General features: G+C 39.5%; 1 protein-coding gene across 8 annotated transcripts in view; it reads left to right on the top strand.

The window, feature by feature from the left end:
• The window catches only part of Grk4 (G protein-coupled receptor kinase 4), a 103,807-nt gene that overhangs the window by 9,220 nt on the left and 68,899 nt on the right, over nucleotides 1-25,688 (top strand). For all 8 annotated transcript variants that reach the window (XM_052736156.1, XM_052736153.1, XM_052736158.1 and 5 more), the window contains exons 4-5: nucleotides 658-732; nucleotides 24,380-24,486. In XM_052736156.1, the coding sequence (XP_052592116.1) occupies nucleotides 658-732; nucleotides 24,380-24,486 (182 nt within the window). The remainder of the gene's footprint in view (nucleotides 1-657; nucleotides 733-24,379; nucleotides 24,487-25,688) is intronic.

Genomic DNA, 25,688 nt, shown 5'->3' with positions numbered 1-25,688 from the left:
GGTTATTGCGAGCCACCATACAGGTTCTGAGAACTGAACCTGAATCCTCAGCAAGAGCAGTTAAGTGTACTTAACTGCTAACCATCTCCTTAGCTTTGTTTTCTCTTTTTTTATAAGCTGCAACTCCAGCTTATGGGATAATACACTGTCCACATGTAGGGTAGATCTTTCCTGCTCAATTTATCCTTTCTAGAAACACTTTCATGGAAATATCTAGGAATATGTTCCTATGGTGGGTTTAAATCCAGTCAAATAAACAATGAAGATTAACCCACCTACCCTCACTGACTTTTCTGAGACAAGTTTTTTAGAGTTTTTTGGGGGTGTGGGGTGGGGTTTGAAACAGGATTTCTGTGTGTAGCCCTGGCTGTCCTGGAACTCATTCTGTAGACCAGGCTGGCTTTGAACTCACAGATATCAGCCTGCCTCTTGAGTGCTGGGACTAAAGGCATGCACCGCCACACCCGGCTCTCCCTGACATTTTTACCCTGGCATTGTCCTTACATTCTTGGAGAACTATTTAAATTTAACCCATAGAACTGTTCTCTGGTTCTGAGGGTGCCATGTCAGTTCATAGATCAGATAAGTTAAAGCATTATGAAATACGGTTAGTAAGTAACATCACTAACCTTTCTTTTTCCTAATCTCTTCAATCAGGCAGAGTATGAAGTTACCATTGAAGAGGAGCAAACAGAGTTTGGACTGTCAGTCTTAAATAGATTCTTCAAGGAGGTATGGTTTCTTTTTTCTAATAAAGATTTTTGTAAGTAACATAAAGTGTATAGCTCTTTTTTTTAAACAACTTTTTTTTTTTGGCTAAGATATAACAAATACATTAAAGCTTTTAATTTCTTACAAATGTTTCTCCCGGACTGGAGAGATAGCTCAGCGGTTAAGAGCACTGGCTGTTCTTCCAGAGGTCCTGAGTTCAATTCTCAGCAACCACATGGTGACTCACAACCCTCTGCAATAAGATCTGGCACCCTCTTCTGGTATGCAGGCAGAACACTGTATGCAAAAATAAATAAATAAATCTTTAAAAACAAAAAGCAAAAAACATATTTCTCCTTTGTATTTTTGTTTAGATTAAGAAGAAATAATAAACCTCTTAGAATATTGATTCAAAGAATTTAATTGTTTTATTTGCCTAATTTGAACTAACATTTTTTCCTAAGTTTTTATAAGCCTTAGTTTTTATTCCTTCTTAAAAAACAAATCTATTATTTTTTGTTTATTTTTATTTTATTTTAGTTAGTTAGATTCATCCACATCCACACAGGCAGGAGGGTCTCTCTATGCAGCACTGGCTGGCCTGAAACTTCCTTTGCATACAGACTGGCCTCAGACCCACAGATATTCATCTACCTCAAGGACTGTTGAAATTGAAGGCATGTGCCGCTATGCTTGGCCAAATCCCTTCTGTTTTAATGTGTACCTCAGGGACTCTTTGATTTTTCAACATAGGGTTTCTCTCTGTAGTTTTGATGCCTGTCCTGGATCTTGCTCTGTAGACCAGGCTGGCCTCAAACTCACAGAGATCCGCCTGCCTCTGCCTCCCAAGTGCTGGGATTAAAGGCATGTGCCACCACCGCCCAGCCATGGGGGACTCTTCTTATACATTTCTCCTTAGTTTGTGTTTTTTATCATTATCACAATGATTCTCTAGTTTTCTGATATTTTGTTTTTGTTTTTAAAAATGTTAGTGTGTGTTTTGCTTGTATGTTTCTCTGTGCACCACATGTGCACAGAAGAGGGCACCAGGTCTTCTGAGACTGAAATTACAGACAGTTGTGAGTTGCTATGTGGATGCTGAGAATTGAACCTGGGTCCTCTGGAAGAGCAGCCATTGAGTGCTGTTAACTGCTGAGCTATCTCTCCAGCCCCAGTTTTTATTTCTCTTGATTTACTAGGTTCTTGTACTTAGTGTATTGTCATATTAATAGAACTAGAATCCCACGCCAAAGGCATGACATGGGGTGGAGGGTATATCCTAACATGTTAGATCTAACCACTTGCCACCAAAGAAAGCATTTTTTTTTGTTTTGTTTTTGATACAGTGTTTCTCTGTATAGCTTTAGATGTCCTGGAACTTGCTCGGTAGACAGAACTCACAGAGATCAGCCTGCCTCGGCCTTTGCCTCTGGAGTGCTGGGATCAAAGGTGTGCACCACCACTGCCCAGCCTCAAAATAGAAATTTGAGGAAGATGTAAATTAAGAATTTCAGGCCATCTGTGTAATGACATGAGCTTTAGGTTTAAACAGAGGAAGAACTGAATCACGGGGTAAGGGGCAAGAGGCATGGTCTAGCCAGTCAGTAAGCTCCAAGTTCAGTAAGAGACACTGCCTCAGAAAATAAGACAAAAATAGGCTGATACTCAGTGTTGACCTCCACATGTGCATATATAGATGCTTACATCTGTACACACATATATGTATACACACACACACACACACACACACACATACACACACACACACACAGGGGGAGGGAGGGAGGGAGCGAGGGAGTGTGAGCACATCCTCAGTTCTGGGAAGGGTCCTGTGATGTAGCAGTAGAAGGGGAACAGCTATAACTATGGTAGTTAACATTAGTGACTACTCCTCTAAGCCTTATGCATGTAATAAATCACTTCATCCTCATAACAACCTGGTGATGTACTTACTATTTTTATGTGATAGGATTGGAAAGCATACTTACATAACTTATTCAAATTTGCACAGCTAGTAGATATTTATGCCAGGAATCAAACATATAGAGGTATCACATGGGAGAAGGATAGGAACTGATTTGTGAAACTAAAAAGTCAGCCTTGTAGAAAATAGGGGTAAATGGGGATGGAAAAATTTGAATAAGGGGAATCAAAAATAAAGAGTGGAAAAAATTAATTCTGATTCTCCTTTAGCACAGTAGGGTAATTATTAGTTGAAATACCGTGATATGTTTCAGAATAACTAGAGGAGTATGAAATTCTCAGGCTACATCAATAATGATTAGATAGAAGATAGAAATTCTTATTACTCTGATTGATGAATACATATTGCTATATAGGCATTAAATTGCTATAATGTACCCAATAAAGATGAACAGAGTTTGGGCCAGGCATGGTGGTGCACATCTTTAATTTCAGCACTCAGAGGCAAAAGCAGGTGGATCTCTGTGAGTTTGAGGCCAGCTTGGTCTACATAGTGAGCTTTATCCAGACCAGTCAGGACTACATCCTGAGACCCTGACTCAAAAAATAACAAAAAAGAATAAAAAAATATACGAAGTTTAAAGATAATAATAGAGAAGGGGAAAAAGAGAATGTAGGAAGGGGCAAGCCTATTATCTAGACCAGTGGTCCTCAACCTGTGGGTCATCAAATGACTCTTTTACAGGAGTTGTCTAAGACCATTGGAAATATCAGATATTTTACATTATGATTCATAACAGTAGCAAAATTACACTTACAAAGTATCGATGAAAATAGTTTTATGGTTGGGGGTCACCACAATGTGAGGAACTGTATTAAGGGGTTATAGCATTAGGAAGGTTGAGATGGACTGCTTTAGATGGACATTAATCCTTTCAGGAGGGCTCTGTACTCATGACCTAAAGATTTCTTAAAGATCCTAAATCCCAGTATCATTGAAATGCCAGTTAAATCTCAACATGAGTTTTAAAGAGATGAGACACTCAAACTACAGCATATGGTGAAAGATGTTTGTGAACTTCCTTTTTTCCTTTTTGTTTTTTATGTATTTGTATGTGTGTGGTATGTGTACATGTATGTATGTGCTTGAGTGTAAGTGTACATGTGTTGCCATGTGGGTGAGTTGCCATGTGGGTTCTGGGACCCAAACTTGGGTCCTCTGGAAGAACTGACTACTGAGCCATCTCTACAGCTCCTTGTTTTATTTTTTATGTGTATGTGAGTGTTTTGCCTGCATGTATATTATATCTGTGTGCAGTGTCCCACTGAAGCTAGAAGAAGGTATCAGATCCCCTGGGACTGGAGTTACAGATGATTGTGAGTTGCCATGTAGGTGCTGGCAATTGAACACAGGTGCTCTGGAAGAGCAGCCAGTGCTCCTAAACACTGACCCATCTCTCCAGCCCTCTTTCACCTTTGTTTGCTTGTTTGTTTTATTTTTGAGATAGAGTCTTACTATGTAGCCCGGGCTGATCTGAAACTATGTAGACTAGGTTGTCCTCAAGCTCACAGAGGTCTATTTACCTCTGCTTCCCAAGTGATGGAATTAAAGGTATGTGTTATCACATCTGGGTTTTTTCAAATTATTTATTATTGTGTGTGTCCACAATGTGTGTGTGTGTGTGTGTGTGTGTGTATGTGTGTGTGTGTGTGTGTGTGTGTGTGTGTATGGGCCAGGGCATATATGCCATGGCATATAATGGAGGTCATAAGACAACTCTCTAGAGCTGGTTCTCTCCTTCCACCATTGTGTGGGGTTCAGGGTTCAAACTTAGGTTGTTAGTCATGTGCAATAAGCACCTTTTCCCAGTGAATCATTTCGCTGGCCTCCACCTTATTCTTTTCAAGGCATTATCTCTTAAAATGAGAGCTCATTATCCTGTCACCCAGGGTTCCCAAATACTAAATTAAGCCAATTTTCTTTTCTTTTCTTTTTTCTTTTTTTTAGACAAGGTTTCTCTGTGTAGCCCTGGCTGTCCTGGAGCTCACATAGATCTGCCTGCCTCTGCCTCCTGAGTTCTGGGATTAAGGGTATGCACTACCACTGCCTGGCTAATATATTTTCTTTTTTCTTTCTTTTTTTTTTTTCTTTTGCTGAGACAGGCTTTCTCTGTATAGCTTTGGATCCTGTCCTGGAACTCACTCTGTAGACCAGGCTAGCCTCAAACTCACAGAGATCCTCCTGCCTCTGTCTTCTGAGTGCTGGACTTAAAGGCGTACACTACCACTGCCCAAAGTTTTTTTTTTTTATTCTAACATAATTTCTTTATTGAATCTTTGGGAATTTCACATCATGCACCCCAGTTCTACCCACCTCCCAGCCCAATCTTCTGAGTGCTGGACTTAAAGGCGTACACTACCACTGCCCAAAGTTTTTTTTTTTTATTCTAACATAATTTCTTTATTGAATCTTTGGGAATTTCACATCATGCACCCCAGTTCTACCCACCTCCCAGCCCAGCCAGTTCAGTCTCTGCATATCTTCCTTCTACCCCTGCAGTACCCCCCCAATAAAAACAAACAAACAAATGAAAAAAAAGAAAACAAGCAAAAATAACAACAAGAAAAACCTCTTCACTCCTCCATCATTCCCACCTCTCTAACACCTCCTCATTCATCCTGGTGTCATTGGGAGCCATGGTGTGTCACACAGCATACCCTTTTGTCTAATCAGCTTTACTTGCAAATGTTAATTGCAGTGAGTCATTGGTCTGGTTCAAGGCCTCTGGTTTGTGGTACACCATCATTACTAGATCCTTACCAAAACTCCTCTTGAATATCCTGCTGTTTCCCCAGTCAGGGTCCTTCATGAGCTCTAGCAGGTCCTTGATGGGGGTAAATGTTAGAGTGGGCCAACCAAAGACCCAACCTTGGTTGACTGGTCAGTCCAGGCCAGTAGGGCTGCCTCCCTCAGGTGAGGGACAGAGCCAGCTCCCCTATACCCATGCCATCAGGGTCAGTTCTCCCACCCCCATGGTGAGGGGTGGGGCCATCTCTCTTGTTGCAGTGTCCAGTGAGGGGCAGGGTCAGCTATCTCAGGGCCAGTGAAGGATGGGACCAGCTCAGCATGGCCCTCTGATTTCACCATGCATGGTTCCTATGGCCCCCTGAGAAGACACAGGCCACAGATATCAACATAGACTCCAGACCTAGACATGTCCCTCAGTGGCAGCTCTGGCCTGGACATCAAAATGGCTTCGGGAAGCAGCTCAGACCACTCAGATCTACAAGGCCCCAGCTGCAGTATGGCCCTTGCCTACCAACATGGACTCAGGTGGCTGACCTGACCCTGGGCATCCACGTGACCCTCAGTGACAACAGACTTCAACACAGATCCTGGCTGTGGTAGGATCCAGACATGGTCCTCAGCAGCAGCCTTGGTGGCAGCAACCTGTAGGTGGAAAATTTCTCTCTTGCCTACCTGTTTGCAAATACCCAGCAGCCGCTTCTTAAATAATTGACTCTGAGGCTTAATATTACTTACAAATGCTCAGCAGGTAGCTCAGGCTTATTACTAACTCTTACATTTAAATTAACCCATAATTCTTATCTATGTTTAGCCATATGGCTTGGTACCTTTTCTCAGTGCAGCATTCTCATATTGCTTCCTCTGCATCTGGCTGGTGACTCCTGACTCCGCTCTTCTTCCCAGCATTCTTAGTTTGGTCACCTTGCCTACACTTCCTGCCTGGCTACTGGCCATTCATTGTTTTTTTTTTTTTTTTTTTTTTTTTTTTTTTTTGGTTTTTTTGAGAGACAGGGTTTCTCTGTGTAGCTTTGCGCCTATTCCTGGATCTCGCTCTGTAGACCAGGCTGGCCTTGAACTCACAAAGATCCACCTGCCTCTGCCTCCCGAGTGCTGGGATTAAAGGCGTGCGCCACCACCGCCCGGCCGCCATTCATTGTTTTATTAAACCAATTCAAGTGACAAATCTTTACAGTGTATAAGAAAATTGTTCCACAGCAGCAACCTGGGTCTGGATGTCACCATGGCCCCAGATGGTGGCACAGACCACCCAGACCAGCATGCATGGCCCCAGATTGCAGCCCAGACACCACAAATCCACATAGCTCTCATGGTAACAGACATCAACACAGACTCTTGGCTACAGTAGGGTCACTGATCCAGACATGGCCCCCAGCTGCAGCCCTGGCTTGGAAGTCACCATGGCACTGAATTTAGCTCTACCTGCTACTTAGATCTGTATGGTCCTGGGTGCAGCATGGTTCCTGGGAACCAATATGGTCCCAAGTGGCTGATTAGACTGCAAGAAACCACACAGCCCTCAGTTGCAACAGGAGCCACAGACATCGACTCAGACCTTGACTGTAGGGCCATGACCCAGACATGGCCCTTGGCAGTAGTCTGGGCCTAGATGACAGCATGGCTCCAGTGGTGGCATGTCTCTTGGATACCTTCATAGCCATTGGTTATTGTGATTTCTTTCTTTTCTTTTCTTTTCTTTTTTTTTTTTTTTTTTTTTTTTGAGACAGGATTTCTTTGTATAGCCTGGCTGTCCTGGAACTCCCTTTGTAGACCAGACTGGTCTTGAACTCACAGAGATCTGCCTGCTTCTCCCTCCCGAGTACTGGGATTAAAGGCATGCACCACCACAACATGGTTTGATTTCTTTTATTGTTTATTAAAAAATAAAACTCCAGGGCTGGAGAGATGACTCAGAGGTTAAGCCTTGACTGCTCTTCCAGAGGTCCTGAGTTTAATTCCCAGCAACCACACGGTGGCTCACAACCATCTATAATTACATCTGATGCCCTCATCTGGCATGCAAGCAAACATACAGACAGTACACTGTATACATAATGAATAAATGAATCTTTAAAAAAAATAAAACTCAGGGATAAATATTAATAAACCTGAGAGAACCACAAGTGACTATGACACACTACCACTGTCAACTTCCCGGCTCAAAAGGCCGCACAACCACATAGCCCTGCCTCTTTCCTCTTCTGAGGGCCTCTCTTTCTCTTCTTCTGAGTCCTTCAGGAAACTTTATGATCCATTCTGGCCAGCTGAATGTGAACCCTTCCTCTCGAACCAATTCCTGACTCCATTGGACATCAGACCACAACACAGACAAAATTTCCATTAACATTTCCCTCCTTTTGTCTAATTAAAAGGGAAGGATTCTAACTCTTAACATAGTAAAACTATATACAGTAAGAATGATTATCAGATTTATCTAAACAGAAAGAAAAGGTATTAACCTTAACAAAATGAAACTATATACAAGAACAATTATCAAGTAAGAAATACATTCATAATGTCCAGTCCATTTGAATTTGGCAAATTTAGAGAAAATGCTCTATTAGTGTCCTCTCCTTGTGAGTCCAAAGTTTCGTACCTAGTTTATTTTCTACCATAATTAAGGAGAACTGTAACTATATAGTCTTCAACTCCATCAAAGACCTGAGAAGGATATATTACCTGAGTAAACAGGAAGTGCAGAGCAAGCAACTTGCAAAATTATTAGAAATGACAGAAACAGCTGGCTGCCTGGACAGTCACCCTAGGTTCCTCTGTGATGTTGGCATAACCAACTTCAGCCGACAGGCTTAGAATATCTGACAGACATTTCTGAGAAGCAGAAAATTTTGAAGGACTGTTCTACCCTGTCTTGGCAAAGTTCAGCAGTTGCTTTTGTTTGTGTTTTGCTTGTCCAATTTGGACAGCATACTGTTAGCAGTCGAGGCAAGGGCAACTTCTTGCCCAAATGGCTAGCTTTTGCCAGAAAGAAAGTAAACTCCATATAGCAATTCTTCAATGCCCAACATCCTTTTTTGAAGTAGAATGGTGCCGCCTGGAGCAGATGTGTCTCATTGTCAAGAAAAACCTTATGTTATTAAAACATTTAAAATGCCACATTCTATAGGTCTTTGAAGTGTTTGAAAATCACCTATCTAAAATATATCTCTGTATGATCTTGAAAACATACCTAACTTGACTATAAGTTTGATAGTTACGGGTGACTAACTATTAACCTGTATTTTTTATTATCCTAAATAGCTTTCACGGACTAAAACTTTACATTAAGCGATCTGCATAGGTACAATACCTTAAACAAAAATAGAAATATATATGGTATAACAAAAATAACCTTAAATTTGTATCAATATATAAAAATATCATAGACAAGAGTAGAAACATACATGCAATATAACAAAATATCTTAAACAATTTATATCAATATACAAAAATCCATACCAATGTAAAATTTTTTGAGATTAATAGTTGCTTTTTGGATTAAAGTAGATTTAATAATCTACCCTTTTTTTCCTATCATTCCTATATCCTCCCTTTTCTTTTCAGAAAAAGACCCTTGAATCTAACCTCCCTTGAATAGTTTTTTTCTTGACCAAGACCAGTAACAACTTGCAACCAACACTCCTAAACAATGACAAACATTCACTATCCACCAAAGGACCAAAAACTGTCCATCCCACCTCTTGGGAATGTGGGCGTTGTATTTTCTAGACTTTCCTGTTGACGTGGGGTTCCGGCATCTTTAGGGAACCCCGAGAAAATGAAGATAATAGCCAAGTTCTAGGGAATCTAGGTATTGTCCAATCTTGGTGTGAGGGAACAATGCAAGGCTATCTGAAGTCCTGGTTGGAGTAGTCTATGAGGCTGGACAATCTTAACTGTCTTGAAATTGTCTTGAGCAGTTTATAGTTAGCTTAGTGGCATTACCACAATCCAGGTGGATTCATCATTGTGGAGCCCCATCATCTTTTGGAGACTTCAAAGGTCGATGTTAGGAATGTTCATTGTCCACTGCGAAAACTTTAACATTTTAAATGTTATATGCAGCAGATCTTAGAGAGGTGAAAGGACCATAATCTATTAAATACACCCAGAACACACAAGCTGAGTTCCTAAATACCTGCTTCAGACTCAAGCCTGAAATCACAAATGGGAAGCTACATGAAGCCTAAGGTTAGAATTAGTTCATACTCTATAAGACCATTAATATCACAACAGAAAGTTTAAATATACATATATATTGATCTTATGAATTTTGAGATAATATTTATACCTTAAGAAAAGTTTTTAAGTGTCAAATCCAAGGGATATGAGATTAGTGACAATATAATAGTCCCTAGATTTTGGTCTTCTTCTGTACCATATCAGGTGGCTCTTCTGACATGAGACAGAGACTTTGGATTTCCTTTTATCAAGTATACTTGGGTTTAGAGGAGAGAGCCACACTCCAACTCCAAAGACAACTTTAGTTTTTTCCAACTCCAAAGCCAACTTTAGTTTTTTATTGAGATTGGACTACATAAAGACCATATATCTTAACATGTCTGTAGAGAACAGCAGAAACAAACATTTTGAAAGATTTATGAAATTTTATCCTGTAGGAAGTGTGCTACACCATTAGGCCAATTTACTCCTTTTCTCGGGACATTTTTTTCCCCTAATTCTTCCTTTTTCAGATGCTTCATTTGTCCAAAGATCTTCAGATTCCTTAGTTGGATGCTTTTATTCTCCTGGAAAGACGAAAATAAAACCCTGCCCCTACCTTAACTTTGGGGAGTTTTTCTTTCTGCCAGGTTGAATTGCCATGCTATTTGATGAACTATTGCCTCTCCTAATCAAGAGGTCTCTCATATTCAAATCAAATCTATCAATTTTGGTGGTATCCATAGTTTTTTTTTCTCCTGTGGAAACAAAAGCAAAACCTCTTCCCCAGTATAAGACATATCCTGGTTTCCATTCTGACATCAACACATCTTTAAAGTATACAGGTTGATTTAGTTCAGAGGTTTTTTGTTTTTGTTTTTGTTTGTTTGTTTTCCTATTATCCCACGTCTCTCTGTAGCTGTTGTTCCTTTTTCATTAGCATTTAAAAAATTTAAAGTTAATAAAGCATTGTGCAGTCTATCTCTAGGGGTCTTTATTACTCCTTTTTGTTTATTAAACGTATCTTTTAAAGTGTTATTAGATCTTTCTGTAACTGCTTGTCCTGTAGCATTGTGTGGTATACCTGTAATATGCTTTATGTTGTTATGAAAAAAAGAACTGTTTCATTTTACTAGAGACATATGCTGGAGCATTATCAGTTTTCATTTGTACAACTATTCCCTTAATGGCCATAACCTCTAATAAATGTGTGATTACAGAATCAGCCTTTTCAGAACTCAGAAATCCTAAATATGAGCCAGGTAGTGGTGACGCAAGCTTTTAATCCTAGCACTTGGGAGGCAGAGGAAGGTGAATCTCAGTGAGTTTGAGGCCAGCCTGGTCTACAAAGCAAGTTCCCGGACAGCCAGGACTGTTACACAGAGAAACCCTGTCTTGAAAAAAAAAATCCTAAATATGTATCTGTGGTATGGTGCATATACTTTAATTTTCCAAGCTCCTCAAAATGAAACACATCTATTGGCCAAATTTCATTTCTTTGAGTACTCTCATGATTACTTCCTGCAGGTAGTGGAGTTTGGTTATATGGAGAACAAGTAGGACCATATTCTTAAAATTTCCTTTGCTTGTTGCCAAGTGATAGAAAAATCTTTCTTTAAACCTTTGCTATTAACATGGTGTTTCTTATGATATTCTGAGGCTTCTAGCACATTTCCTACCAATAGCTGATCAATTTCATAATTACCTTGTGCTTGTAGGCCTGGTAGGCCTGTATGGGTTCCAATATGTGTTATATATGGGATGATTTTTATTTCTATTTCCTGAAATCGAATAAATAACAAAGTTAGTTCTGAATCATCGGGAATAAGTTCAGTGGTTTTGATATGTAAAACAACTCTTTTTGCATATTAAGATTCAGTAGCTATATTGAGAGATTCTAGAAAATCTAATAATACCATAAGAATAGCGTATAATTCTGAATGGAATCATAAGGACTTTGAGCCACTTTACTTAAATTTCCTGACTTATAACCTGCCTTTCCTGATTTATTTGCATCAATATAGAATGTAGAGGCTCCAGATATTGGTGTTCCCTGCACAATGTGAGGAAGGACCAATTGGTTCTTTTTATAAATTGAAATCTCTTGCTTTGGGGTATTTGTTGTTAATTTCTCCCCCAAAATTACTGCAATCTCTTTGTAAATGTTCATTTTCTGCCCTTAATGAGGAAATTTTAGCATTAGTAAAAGGTACTACAATTTCTGTTGGGTCCATTCCTGTTAATTGATGAAGTCTCAATTTTCCTTTGAAAATCAATTCAGAAACCTTTCCTATATAGGTCTTTAATTTTTTACTCTGTGTGGCAAAACAAAACAAAAAAATCCATTCTAAAATACTATCTTCTTTCTGCATAAGAATTTTTATAGGAGAATGAGTAGAAGGTAGAATGACTAGGGTAAAGTCAAGCTCTGGATCCAAGGGATCCACATGTGCATCTTGTAATTTTTTTTTTTCAATATCAGAGCCAATTCTCTCTCAGCCTTAGCTGATAATTTTCTTGGACTATTTAAGTCCTTATCAGCTTGTAAGGTTCGAAATAAATTACTTAGTTCTTAAGTTGTTAATTCCATTGTGGGCCATAGCCAGTTAATTGGAGTTAATTGGAGATCCCAGTGATTTTTGAAAGTCATTAAGAGTTCACAATTGATCTCTTCTGATTTGTACCATTTGTGGTTGAATTTCTTGTAAACCTATCTTATATCTTAGGTAATTAATAGAATCTCATCTTTGTATTTTTTCTGGAGCAATTTGTAATCCCCAGCAAGGCAATATTTTCTTTAAACATTTTTCCTAAGGTATCTGTGTTTGAATCAGCTAGTGTGATATCATCCATTTAATCGTAAATTATAAAATTGAGAATGTATACATGCATGATTGCATGCTCTCAGTTCTCTGCTCTTACACAGTTCAGGGCTGATATTCTAGCCTAGAGAGTGGTGCTGCCCATGGTGGGCCATGCCTTCCCACATCAATTAACTGAATTAAGACACTCTCCCACACACATGCCTACAGGTCAACCCAATGTAGACTGTCTCTCCTTGAGACTTCCCAGGTGACTTTCAGTTGTATCAAGTTAACAATTAAAGCTAACCATCAAGGACAAAAAAAAATTATGAAATTGAGGAAGCTATTTACAAACTATTTCCAGTGGCTAGTATACAAAATATTGACACAAAGTGGGGCTGTTTAACATCCCTTGTGGGAGAACTTTTCACTGATATCTTTTAATGGCCTGGGAATTATTATAAGTAGGCCATGAAGGCAAATTTTTCTTTATCTTGTTCTTGTAAAGGTATAGTAAAAAAGTAGTCTTTTAAATCAATCATTGCAATAGATCATCCTTTAGGTAATAGAGAAGGCAAGGGAATTCCAGGCTGTAAAGAGCCCATTGGTTGAATTACCTTATTTATGGCTCTCAAATCTGTTAGCATTCTCCATTTTCCAGATTTCTTTTTAATGACAAATATAGGAGAATTCCAAGGACTCTTTGATTCTTTAATATGTTGAGCATTTAGCTGCTCCTATACCATCTGTTCTAATGCCTGTAATTTTTCTGATGTTAAAGACCATTGTTCCAGCCAGACAGGTTTGTCAGTTAACCAATTTAAAGGTAGGGCTGTTGGTACCTTTGAAAGTTTACCAGCTGTTGTGACCTGCTTATGTACAGCCTGAACAGTCTGTGACTGCTCTTGAAATACCTTCTAATATTTCTCAGAAACATTCTCTACTTTATGGTTTGCTTTTGAGATCGGAGGAATATTGATCTATATTTTCCATTTGCTATTATAAATCATGTCCCCATAAATTCATTGTTATGTTAGCCACATTAGGTTTTAATTTTCTTATTTGTCCTTCTGGCCCTATGCATTCAACCCATCTTGAACTTTGTTTTACCTGAGATAAAATTCCAATCCCGCCAGGCGGTGGTGGCGCACGCCTTTAATCCCAGCACTCGGGAGGCAGAGCCAGGCGGATCTTTGTGAGTTCGAGGCCAGCCTGGTCTGCAGAGCGAGATCCAGGAACGGCGCAAAGCTACACAGAGAAACCCTGTCTCGAAAAACCTAAAAAAAAAAAAAAAAAAAAAAAAAAAAAAAAAAAAAAAAAAAAAAAAAAATTCCAATCCCAAGAAGTTGAACATTTACTTCCTGAAGAGGCCAATCTGAATGTCAAGGTTTTGGCCAAATTATTGTTACATCCATGCCTGTGTCATCAAAACCTTCAGTTACAATGCCATTTTTCCGTATTTTCAGCTTTGGTCTTTGGTCATTTATAGAAGCTTTCTAAAATACTTGTTTTATGGTCTCTCTTGAAAATTTTGTTGTATCTACTGAAGCTGTTTTGTCATCCAGAGCAGTATGGTTTTTAACAACAGGCATTAGGTCCTTTAATTGCTGTGTGGAGGAGTTTCCCCTATGCTTACGAGTAATGATTGAACCAAATTTGACATGGGGCCTGCAAGAGCCACAATTAAAACATATGACATTTTGATTTTTCTTAAAGTTTTTTGGAAATCACCTCTCCTATCCATGTATCATCATGAGTATGAGATTCAATATCAACTGTATTTTGAATCCATTCACGTATGGGTGCTGATATTGCCTTTAAAGGCCTGATTACCCTTTTGCATTGTGACTTAGCATTTTCAAAAGCAAAAGTTTCAATTAATATATGTCTAAATTCTGGATCTGATATTTTATTTATAGCTGAAGTCAATCTTTGTAAAAAAAAATAAGTGAAGGCTTTTTTTTAAAGATTTATTTATTTGTTTATTATGTATACATTGTTCTGCCTGCATGCCAGAAGAGGTGCCAGATCTCATTACAGATGGTTGTGAGCCACCATATGGTTCCTGGGAATTGAACTCTGGACCTCTGGAAGAGCAGCCAGTGCTCCTAACTGCTGAGCTATCTTTCCAGCCCTAAATGAAGGCTTCTTTTAGGCTTTGTATAATTTTAGTAAATGACTTAGTCCTCTTTCCCAATTCTTCAACCCTGTCCCAAATATTCAAAGCTGCTGTACAGCATAGAGCCAAGGTATGTTCATCATATATAGACTGTCTTTGCAAATCAGCATAATTGCCTTCATTGAGGAGCTGATCCTGGGAAATCTCAATACCTCTAGCCCTACTTCGTTGTTCTATGACCCTAGCTTCCTCTCTCCACCATGTCTCCCATTGTAACTGAGGACCAGCTTTCAGTATTGCTGTAACCAAATCTTTCCAGTCTTGTGGAATAATTCTGTTATTAGTTGCCCATGAATTTAACATCTGCCTCCCAAAAGGTGAATGCTTTTGCTTCCTTAAATCTCCTCAAATCTAACATTTCGACATGAGTCCAGTAAGCTCTTCCATAGGAGATGCCTGTCATTTAATGGTTCCTTTTTGGTGACTGGATAAATTAAAGTTTTTGTTTTTTTTTTCTGATAACCTTGGGATGCTCATCTTCAGTTTCATAATGTAATGATGTAATAGATTCTGCTCTGTCTCTGAATATTTTTATTATTTTTATTAAGTTTTTCCAAGGCTTGTATCTTATCAGTCAAGTTTTTTATTATTTTCATTAGTAAGCGGTCAAACTTTTATTATTTTCATTAGTAAATACTTGTAAGGCTTGTAATTTTTTTTTGGAGCTGAGGATTGAACCCAGGGCCTTGTGTTTGCTAGTCAAGTGCTGTACCACTGAGCTAAATCCCCACCCCTGTAAGGCTTGTATTTTATCAGTCAAATTTTTATCTTTTTCAATAGTAAGTATTTGTAAGGCTTGTATTTTATCAGTCAAGTTTTTTATTTTCATTAGTATTTCTAAGGCTTGTATATTATTAGTAGTAACCTTTTCTAAGGCTTGTATGTTATGAATTGTAAATTTTTTTAAGGTTTGTATCTTATCAGTAAAATTCTATTTGGCACAGTTATCAAACCATTTTTTAAGAATAAATCAGGAATTACCAAACTGATAATAATTATGACTGACATTATGTCGATTCCAGCTAAGTTGTTTATTCTCTCATTTATCTTTTTTGTTTGCATCCATCCATAGTAGCAGTAAACAGGGTCTCAATTCCCAGCATTGTGACATGCCCTATTCTTAACATGGGAAATATTTTAAGATTGTCTTTACCCCTTTATAAAAAAAATAATTAATTTTTCAATTAATAAATTCAATAGCGTCGTTCAAAGTTTTAAAATTGCCAAGTGTCTTACCAGCGCAGATGCAGGTGCTGGAAGGGTGGGCTTGTGCAAGGGTAATCAGATGTAGTGACAATGTTCTACCAGCAGGGGGAACAGGCCCAGCACCAAGGCGGGAGGGGAGCTGTTACTGAGAGATCCAAGTACAAGAGAATCCAACAGTTCTGGCTCAGCACCTAGCAGCCAGTAGCAAATGAGCTGTAGCCCAGGCAGCAGTGGTGGTGGCAGTGACCAGTGGGGCCAGGCAGCTGGACTACCTTCTGCCCTGGTGCTTGGCCTGAGAGGGGAGTGGCGGACACAGGGATGAATTGTGAGGAGCCAGGGGTTTGTGCCTGGGAGGGCAGCCTGGTAGCAAGTGAGGGCCCGGGCCTGGTGAGACAGCTAACCCTGGCGGTGTTTTGGGACCAGGGCAGGCAGCAGCTGAAGGCTGTTGTAGAAGAGCTGCAATGGAAAACCCCCAAATGCAGGAAAGCAGGTAGGGAGTGGCTGGGGGAAGGGAGAATAAGCTTTCTGCTCTAGTAGTGGTGTGGCAGTCACACTGTGGTTTGATAATGCCCCATGTGGCCACCAGATATTGTGATTTCTTTTATCACTTATTAAAAAATAAAACTTGGAATAAGTATTAAGGATATAAACCTGAGAGAACCGCAAGTGACCGTGACACACCACCACTGTCCACCTCCTGGCTTGAAAAGGCTATACAACCCCATGGCCGTGCCTCTTCCTCATCTGAGGGCCTCTCTTTCCCTTCTCTCAAGTCCGCCATGGAATTCCATGATCCATTCTGGCCAGCTGAATGTGAACCCGCCTCTCGAAACATCACCTGACTTCATTGGACATCAGATCACAACACAGACAAAATCCCTATAACAACGGGTGGCAGCCCAGACATTGGGCATCCTTGTGGCCTTTGGTGGCAACATGGGCCATGAATGGCCACACAGACCCTGCCTGTGGTAGGACTATGGACCCAGACGTGGTCCTTGGCAAGCATCTGGGGACTGGATGTCACCATGGCCCCAGGTGATAAGAAGGCCTCCCGCATCAGCCTACATCTCACCCCTTCACTTCAGATCGTCCCCTTTCCAAGCACTTGAACTATTCCGCTTCTCTTTCTCTCCCATTTTTCCACCACATACTTGCTCATTATAATGGCAGGCCCGTGGATGTCTTCCTGTCAGCTCAGGTTTTGAGGACTTTAGTAGAACGTAAAAATTTACAACAAAAAAAGCTGTAAAAATAGACATAGACACAGAATTAGATAATAATCTACATCTTTTTTATAACAAAAGCATTGAATAAAGCAGATTTTTGTTGTTGTTTGAGATAGGGTTTCACTGTGTAGCCCTGACTGTCCTGGAACTCACTCCATAGACCAGGCTGGACTTGAATCTGAGAGCTACCTGCCTCTACCCACCAAGTGCTGGGATAAAAGGCATATGCTACCATTGCCCGGCCAAACTAGGATTGGAATGGAACTTGTTCAGCTTGATAAAGGGCATCTACAAAATGCAGATAACATCACATTTTTTTTTTTTTTTTTTTTTTTTTTTTTGGCTTTTCGAGACAGGGTTTCTCTGTGTAGCTTTGCGCCTTTCCTGGGACTCACTTGGTAGCCCAGGCTGGCCTCGAACTCACAGAGATCCGCCTGGCTCTGCCTCCCGAGTGCTGGGATTAAAGGCGTGCGCCACCACCGCCCGGCAACATCACATATTTTTAAGTGTGAAAGATTACATGGTTCTCTCTTAAGATTAGGAACAAAACAAAATAGTTTTTGCTGCATCTATTGAGCTAGAGGTTTGGAAGTTTCTTGGTGTTGGTTCTAGCCTGGGGCAGTTAGGTAGGAAAAAGAAGTAGAAGTAGGAATTGAGAGGTGGCTAAGCAGTTAAGATCACTGGTGATATTTTTTTTTTTTTTAAAGATTTATTTATTTATCATGTATATAGCATGTATGACTGCAGGCCAGAAGAGGGCACCAGATCTCATTACAGATGGTTGTGAACCACCATGTGGTTGCTGGGAATTGAACTCAGGACCTCTGGAAGAGCAGTCAGTGCTCTTAACCTCTGAGCCATCTCTCCAGCCTACTGGTGCTCTTTTAGAGACACCCAGTTTGGATTCCCAGCACCCACATGGTGGCTCACAACCATCTGTGTCGTGTTGTAGGCGTTATAGAATAGAATCTGATGTCCTCTTTTGGCCTCCAAGGACACCAGGAACACAAATAGTACACAGACATGTACAGTGGCAAATCACTTATACACATACAACTTAAAAATATATTTAAGAAAAAAGTGGAAGTATTCAAATTGGAATTTTATTTGAGATGATTTTTTTTGTTTGTTTTTATTTTTCGAGACAGGGTTTCTCTGTGTAGCTTTGCGCCTTTCCTGGAACTCACTCTGTAGCCCAGGCTGGCCTTGAACTCACAGAGATCTGCCTGGCTCTGCCTCCCAAGTGCTGGGATTAAAGGCGTGCGCCACCATTGTCCGGCTTTGCCCGCCTTTGTTTTTGTTTTTCAAGACAGTTTCTCTGTGTAACCCTGGCTGTCCTGGAACTTGCTCTGTAGACTAGGCTGGCTTTGAACTCACAACTCAGAGAAACATCTGCCTCTGCCTTCCACATGTACCATCACTGCCCAGTGAGATGATGTCATCTTGTATATAGAAAATTCTAAGGAATCGACATATACATAAATAAGAAACATTACCAGAGCTAATAAATGAGATTGGCAAGGCTGGTAGGTACTAGATTGTTATATAAAATTTTGTTGTAATGTTATACACTTAGCAAATAAGAATAATAAATTAAGAAAATAATTCCATTTATATTTTCATCAAAATGAATAAAATGCTTCGATACAGCAGAATAAATACAACATTTGTATATTCAGCAATGAAACACTGAAAAATTAAAGAACATTTAAATAAATGACAAAACATCAAATGTTCATGGATCAAAAGACAGTATTGCTAACATGGTCATACTCAGCAAATTGGTATGTGTTTTTAATCTATTCTCTATCAAATTTATCTGTTCCTTTTGTGGAAATCAGTAAACTGAGTTTAGAATGCATATGTATATTTAAAGGTACCCAAATAGTTGTGGTATTCCTGGGAGGAAAAAAACATAATTGGAGAATTCACACTTCTCAGCTACAAAGTTACAATAATCAAGACAATGTGGTACTTTAAGGATAGATATATTGGGTTGGGGATTTAGCTCAGTGGTAGGCAAGGCCCTGGGTTCAATCCTCAGCTCTGGAAAAAACAAAAAAGGATAGATATATAGGTCAGTGGCATAGAATGAGAGATTCGGAAGTAAACCAGTATGCTTACAGTCAATCAACTTATTGTAAGTCCACCAAGACCACCCAGAAAGAGAAGGCATAGTATTTTCAACAAATAATTCTAGAATAAGTAGAAATCTACATATAAAAAAATGAAGTGGTACTCTTGCCTCATACCACAAACAAAAAGTAAATTCCACATGGATGCAGACCAAAACGAAATAGCCAAAGTATACAGCTTTCATTATTAGATATTTTAATAGTAAACTGTAAGGAACTTTTATAACTCAGTGATAAGAACCCTGAAATTAAAAAAAAAATCACATTTATTTGATGTATTTGAGTGTTTTGCCTGTAATGGTGCATGAATTCAGAAGAGAGTGTTGGACCCCTTGGGGCAGTCGTTACGGTTGGTGGTGAGTCACCTTGTGAGTTCTGAGAATCAAACCTGGGTCCTCTCTACAAGAATAGCCAGTGCTCTTTACTGCTGATCCATCTCTCCAGCCCTAAAGATTTATTTTGTGTGAATGAGTGTTTTGTCTGCATGTGTATCTGTATACTAACTGTGTTCATGGTGACTGTGGAGGCCAGAAGAGGGTGTCAGATTCCCTGGAACTAGAGTTATGGATGGTTGTCAGTCACAGTGTGGGTGCTGACAATTGAACCCAGGTCTGGAAGAACAGCCAGTGCTCTTAACTCCTGAGTTAACTTTTCAGCTCTGCTTAAAAAAAAAAAAAAAAAAAAAACTAACAAAAACAACAACAAACAAACAGCAAACTAAATGTGTATTTTAGCATGGAAGAATAGATATACTTTTGCAAAAGCTACCTTCCTTTCCATCTACAGGAGTGGTTTTTCCTGTTAGATACTATACTTAAAGTGTTAAATTAGCAAGGCACTGAGTCATCTGCTAAATTTGCACTGATACTACTTGTTCTTAAAAATAATCCTTTGTCTTGTTTAGTATTAGGCCAGTAATATTACCTCTTAGTGGCTGGACTTTAGTTGACATTTCTTCTCTTCTCACAAATGTTTAGAAACATGGCTTTTCCTTTCTGTGAGAATTAATAAAAATTTTGGTAATATTGAAAGTAGCATTTCTACTTAGAGTTAATTGTTAAATAGTATTAACAGAATCAATCTCTTATGTCATTTTAGAAAACTGTGATGGCACATGCCTTTGATCCCAGTATTTAGAAGGCAGAGGCAGGCAGATCTCTGTGATTTCCAGGCCAGCCTGGTCTTCACAGAAAGACCCTGTCTCAAAATAAAATATAAGGGACTGGAGAGATGGTTCCGAGTTTAGGAGCACTGGCTGCTCTAGCTTCTATTCTAAGTACCCACATAGTTGCTCACAGCTACCTGTAACTCGTCTCCAGGGGATCCGAAACCCTTTTCTTGTTTGTGCGGGCAAGATAAATATGTGGTGCACAGACATATATGCAGGCAGAACAACTACACACACACATCCTAGAGAGGGACATCAGATTCTTTAAATACTGGGTTTGTCAACTAAGCAAACATTGTTTCCTATTATTACCAGTGCCTAGTGTAATGGGTATTTATAAATAAAGGAGCAAGCATGCTTCTTTAAATAAATAGTGAAAGAAGTGAACTAATTGTTTTCTTGTGCCCTGCTGCATGAGAAGAAACTGAGTTTGAGAATCTTACAAGGTGGTGTACCACTTCCTGTGGTACACCAGGAAGCTTTGTAACTTCTTGAACCCATTTTCCCGCCCATCATGGTCATTCTGAGGTTAAATGAGATATTAAAGTGCCTTAAATCTATTAGATAACTTAAGTCATTATGCATTTCAGCTGTCAACCATTATGGATTACAATAGTATTGTTAATTTTCACTTAGTTATATATTTTGATCAATATTTCAACTTCTTTGATGAATTAGCTGCTTTGATTTATAGAAAACAGGAAGTTTTGATAGTAGCTGGATTCCACATAGTCAGAAGTCCGTCTGGAATTCATTTATGGACTTTAATTATAAATTAAATAACTAAATATCGTCTGGACTTTTTTTCTTAATCTGGACAATGATTTTCTCAGGTGTTTCCTTTTTCCAGAACTGGGACCTAGGGACACTGTCAGTGAGAATGTAAAGTGGTAGACCCATTGTAGAGGGGAGTTTCATGTTGAATATCAGTATTTAAAATGTGTGTATTTGAGGCTGAAGAGATGGCTTAGTTGAGAGCAATGGCTGCTCTTCTAGAGATGAGACCCAGATTTGGTTCCCAGCACACATGTGGCAGCTCGCAATAGTATCTTAGTCCAGTTCCAGGAGATTGGACACTCTCTTCTAGGCTCTGAGCGCACTGCACACACATGGTGCACACACATATATGCAGGCAAAACACCCAAACACAGTAAATAAAAAATAAAATGTTCAAGTTTTTTATTGTGTTATTCTTTGCTCTAGTAATTCTATTTTTTGTTTGTTTGTTTGTTTTTTGAGACAGGGTTTCTCTGAGTAGCCCTGGTAACTCCCTCTGTAGACCAGGCAGGCTTCAAACTCAGAGATCCACTTGCTTCTGCCTCCTGAGTGCTGGGATCAACAGTGTGCACCACCACTGCCCAGCATAGTAATTTGTTTTTAAGAACCCATTCTATGGGAACCAAATGGCTAAAGGTGTTGGTGGTAATGGTTCTTGTAGTAGGAAAATTGGCAAATAGAATGTTTAGTTAGTGCCTGCTTACAAAGGCTATACACATACACATATATATTTTCATGTTTTTATGAGGAATGAAAAATTGTGTTTCTGAAGAGATATCTGTGTGATTTAAAATTCTTAACTGTAATTAAAAAATATAATATGAAATTTGCATGAACCATTTCTTTGTTTTGTTTTTTGAGACAGAGTCTCTGTATATAGCCTTGGTAGTCCTAGAAGTCACTATATAAACTAGGCGGCCCTTGAACTCACAGAGATCCTCCTGTCTCTGATTCCTGGGACTAAAGACATACACCACCACACCCAACAACCATTTCTTCTTAATATAATATTTTCATTAATTATTTGAGAATTTCTTTCATGCATACAGTGTATTTTGATAAATATCCTCTCCCCATTTTCCCTCTAATTCCTTCCAGGTCCAACCTTCACACCCTACCTCCTCCTAACTTTATGTCTTCTCTTAAAAATAATCCACTGAGTCTAATTTGTACCACCCATAAACTCAAGGGTAGTGGGCCCTGGACTGGAGCATGGTTGACTTATCAGGGACCACGCCCTTAATGAAAACTGAGACTTCTTCCCTCGGAAGCCATCAACTGTCAGTAGTGCCTTATCTAGGGGTGAGGCTTATGAGACCTTTCCCCTCCATGCTAGATTGATGACTGATTTGGTCCTGTGAAGGTTTTGTGCAGGCAACCACAGCTAATGTGAGTTCATAAATGTGGTGGTCTTGTCATGTCCAGAGGATACCATTTTGATTCAGTCCTTCCCAACTTGTAGCTCTTGTAATCTTCCTGTCCCCTCTTCCAAGAGTACCTGAGTCTTGGAGGTAAAGAGTATGATGTCCCATTGTGGCTGAGGATTCCATAGACACTTTTCTTTACATTTTGACCAGTTGTGATTTTCTGTTTAACCACCTACCACTGCACAGAGAATTCTCTGGTGTGGACTGGGTATAGAGATACAATTTAGAGGACAATTTGATACTATGTCCACTTAGCAAAATAATAATAATAATAATAATAATAATAATAATAATAATAATATGTTCACCCCAGAAGACTATGAACTCCTGGATCATGAGTTTTGGGCCAGATTTACAGGCTTGAGTTTCCTCCCATAGAATTGGCCTTAAATCCAACTGGAAAGTGGTTTGTTATCCCCATAACATATTACGTCCATGAATATACTTCAATATGCTGTCCATTATTGTAGCTCACAGGGTTTACAGCTGGCTAAGATTGTAGATGACTTTCTCCCTGAGAAGCTTACATGGCACCTTCTGGTACTGTGAAAGCAAATTAGTCAGGTGGAAGCCAGTACTAATTAATTTCTTGGTGTCCTGTGACCAGAGTGTGTGGTATCTGTTTCTAAGTATATATAGTTCAGTAATGTTAAGTACATTTACACTGTTATGTAGAGAATCTCTAGAACCTTTTATCTTGCAAAAAGAAAACACTGACATCAGCAGTCTGATTTCCTTTGTCTCCCACACATAGCCGTCACCCTTCTACTTTCTTCCATTTTCAGTTTTACTACCCACATGTATATCCATAAGTGAAATTAATTCTTTTGGGACTGGCTTATTTTAGTGTCCTTAATGATCATCCATGTTGTAGAATGAGTCAAAATTACTTTTCTTTTTTTTTTTTTTTTTTTTTTTTTTTTTTGGTTTTTCGAGACAGGGTTTCTCTGTGTAGCTTTGCGCCTCTCCTGGAACTCACTTGGTAGCCCAGGCTGGCCTCGAACTCACAGAGATCCGCCTGGCTCTGCCTCCCAAGTGCTGGGATTAAAGGCGTGCGCCACCACCGCCCGGCCAAAATTACTTTTCTAATGTTTTAAAATTAATTAACTGTGCAGTGCTAGGGATTGAATTCAAGGCAAGTAAGTATTATACCACTGGGCTATGTCCTTAGCCCCAGAATATCCTTTTAAAGTCTTTTCTCAGGCTGGAGAGTTGGCTCAGTGGTTAAGAACACTGGCTGTCTTCCAGAGGACCTGGGCTCAACTCTCAGTTCCCATGTGATGGCTCACAACGGTCATAACTCCAGTTTCAGGGGATCTGATTCCCTCTTCTGATTTCTTTTGCCACTACACACATGGTGCCCATACATGCAAATAAAACACCCACATACATAAAACTAAATTATTTTCTCCTTTTTATGTCTGTCCAGCCATCCATTCATGGACATGGACTGTTTTTCATGCTAGGCTTGTGCAGTGCTAGGGACTAAATTCAGGTCCTGCTGCATGCTAGACAAATACTCTACCTATCAACTACATCCCCAGCCCTGCTAGCAAGAGTGACATAGCAGTAGATGTGGGTGTGCAAATTCTTCTTTGAGAGCCTGTTTTTTGTTCTATATGTGTTTTGAGTTTCTAAGAACAGATCTAGAAAGCAGAAAGCAGGCTGAATGCTGGAGAAGGGGATTGGGGTGGGTGGTACTTTGACTTCTTTCATATACTTATATGTATAAGTATATTTATAGTACTACATTTATAGTAGGCATGAAGTTCTTTGTATGATTGGTAAACTATGACAAAACTAATTGTTATATATTCGGTTTGTGCAACATTTAGAAGTCAGAAGTCTCCTTACCACAGATCCCTTCAGCTGTTGTGAAAGACTGTAAATGGAATCTAAAGCGGAATTCCTTCCCTAAAAATGTTTTCCACGAATGTGCTAGGTAAGTGTTCTATGCTCGGCCTTGCCTATATTATGGGTGTTTGGGTTTGCTGAGACAGGTTCTTATATAGCCCAGGTGGGCCCCAAATTCACTTTGTAAGCTAAAGTTAGCCTTGAGGTTTTGATCCTTCTGGCCCTACTTGTGAAGTTCTAGGATAAGCATGTGTCATGTGCTATACATGGCTTGTGTGTATATTATCTATTGGTAACCTCAAGATAGAAGATGACAAAAAGTTTGTTTTAATTTTTTATTTTTATTTTATAGGAGTTGAATTTTTTTCCCTTTGAGACAGGGTTTTTCTGTGTAACAGTCCTGGCTGTCCTGGAACTTACTTTGTAGACCAGGCTGTCCTGGAACTCAGAGATCTGCCAAAAGGCTTCAGCCAACACCACCCAGCTTTTGAACTTTTGTTTTTAATTTTTTTTTTTTTAACAAGTTGAGTTCTTATTTGGATAGTTTTGCAGTTAGAATAGTCCCTTTCAGTAATTTTGTGTAGAAATGGTTAAGTGAAGAGTAATGATCACATGTACATAAATGTTATACTGAATGGTGTCCAGCCTCAATAGCACAGCATTTCTATGATAACCATGAGCCATCTTTCCTCCACATTCCAAAGTGCTTGTGTGGAGCTTGAAAGGGATCTAAAAATATTTTTCTAGACCTAAGCATTTGCTGAAAATGGTTTTTCTTTGGATTTTTGTAGTATGGACGGGGAAGTTTTTTTTTTGGTTTTTCGAGACAGGGTTTCTATGTGTAGCTTTGCACCTTTCCTGAAACTCACTTGGGAGTCCAGGCTGGTCTCGAACTCAAAGAGATCTGCCTGCCTCTGCCTCCCGAGTGCTGGGATTAAAGGCATGTGCCACCACTGCCCGGCGGGGAAGTTCTTAAGTACGACATTTTGACTAAGTTCAGCTTCCTTATGAACACAGGAAAAAAGTGGTTTCTGAGGAAATCTGGTAAAAGAAAGTGGTGTTTTGTGCAGCTGTGTGGATAGTCACTTGTCTCACAGAAAGGAAAGTAAGGCCCAGAGAAATGTGGAAAAGCTTGTCCTGAGCGCTGAGAATGTTTAAGTGCTATTTTCATTGTGGTTTGAAGATTGCTCTGGTCAGATGTGATTCATCACTGTACCTCCTGCATGCAGTGGGTAGTGGCAGAAGGATCACGGTCTGAGGTAGACTTTGACTACATACTGTCTCTTGGGG

Source organism: Peromyscus californicus, unplaced genomic scaffold (genome assembly GCF_007827085.1).
Source record: "Peromyscus californicus insignis strain IS unplaced genomic scaffold, ASM782708v3 Scaffold_13__1_contigs__length_99412109, whole genome shotgun sequence".
Taxonomy (NCBI): Eukaryota; Metazoa; Chordata; class Mammalia; order Rodentia; family Cricetidae; genus Peromyscus; species Peromyscus californicus.
This window is presented reverse-complemented; position numbering and strand designations above follow the sequence as displayed.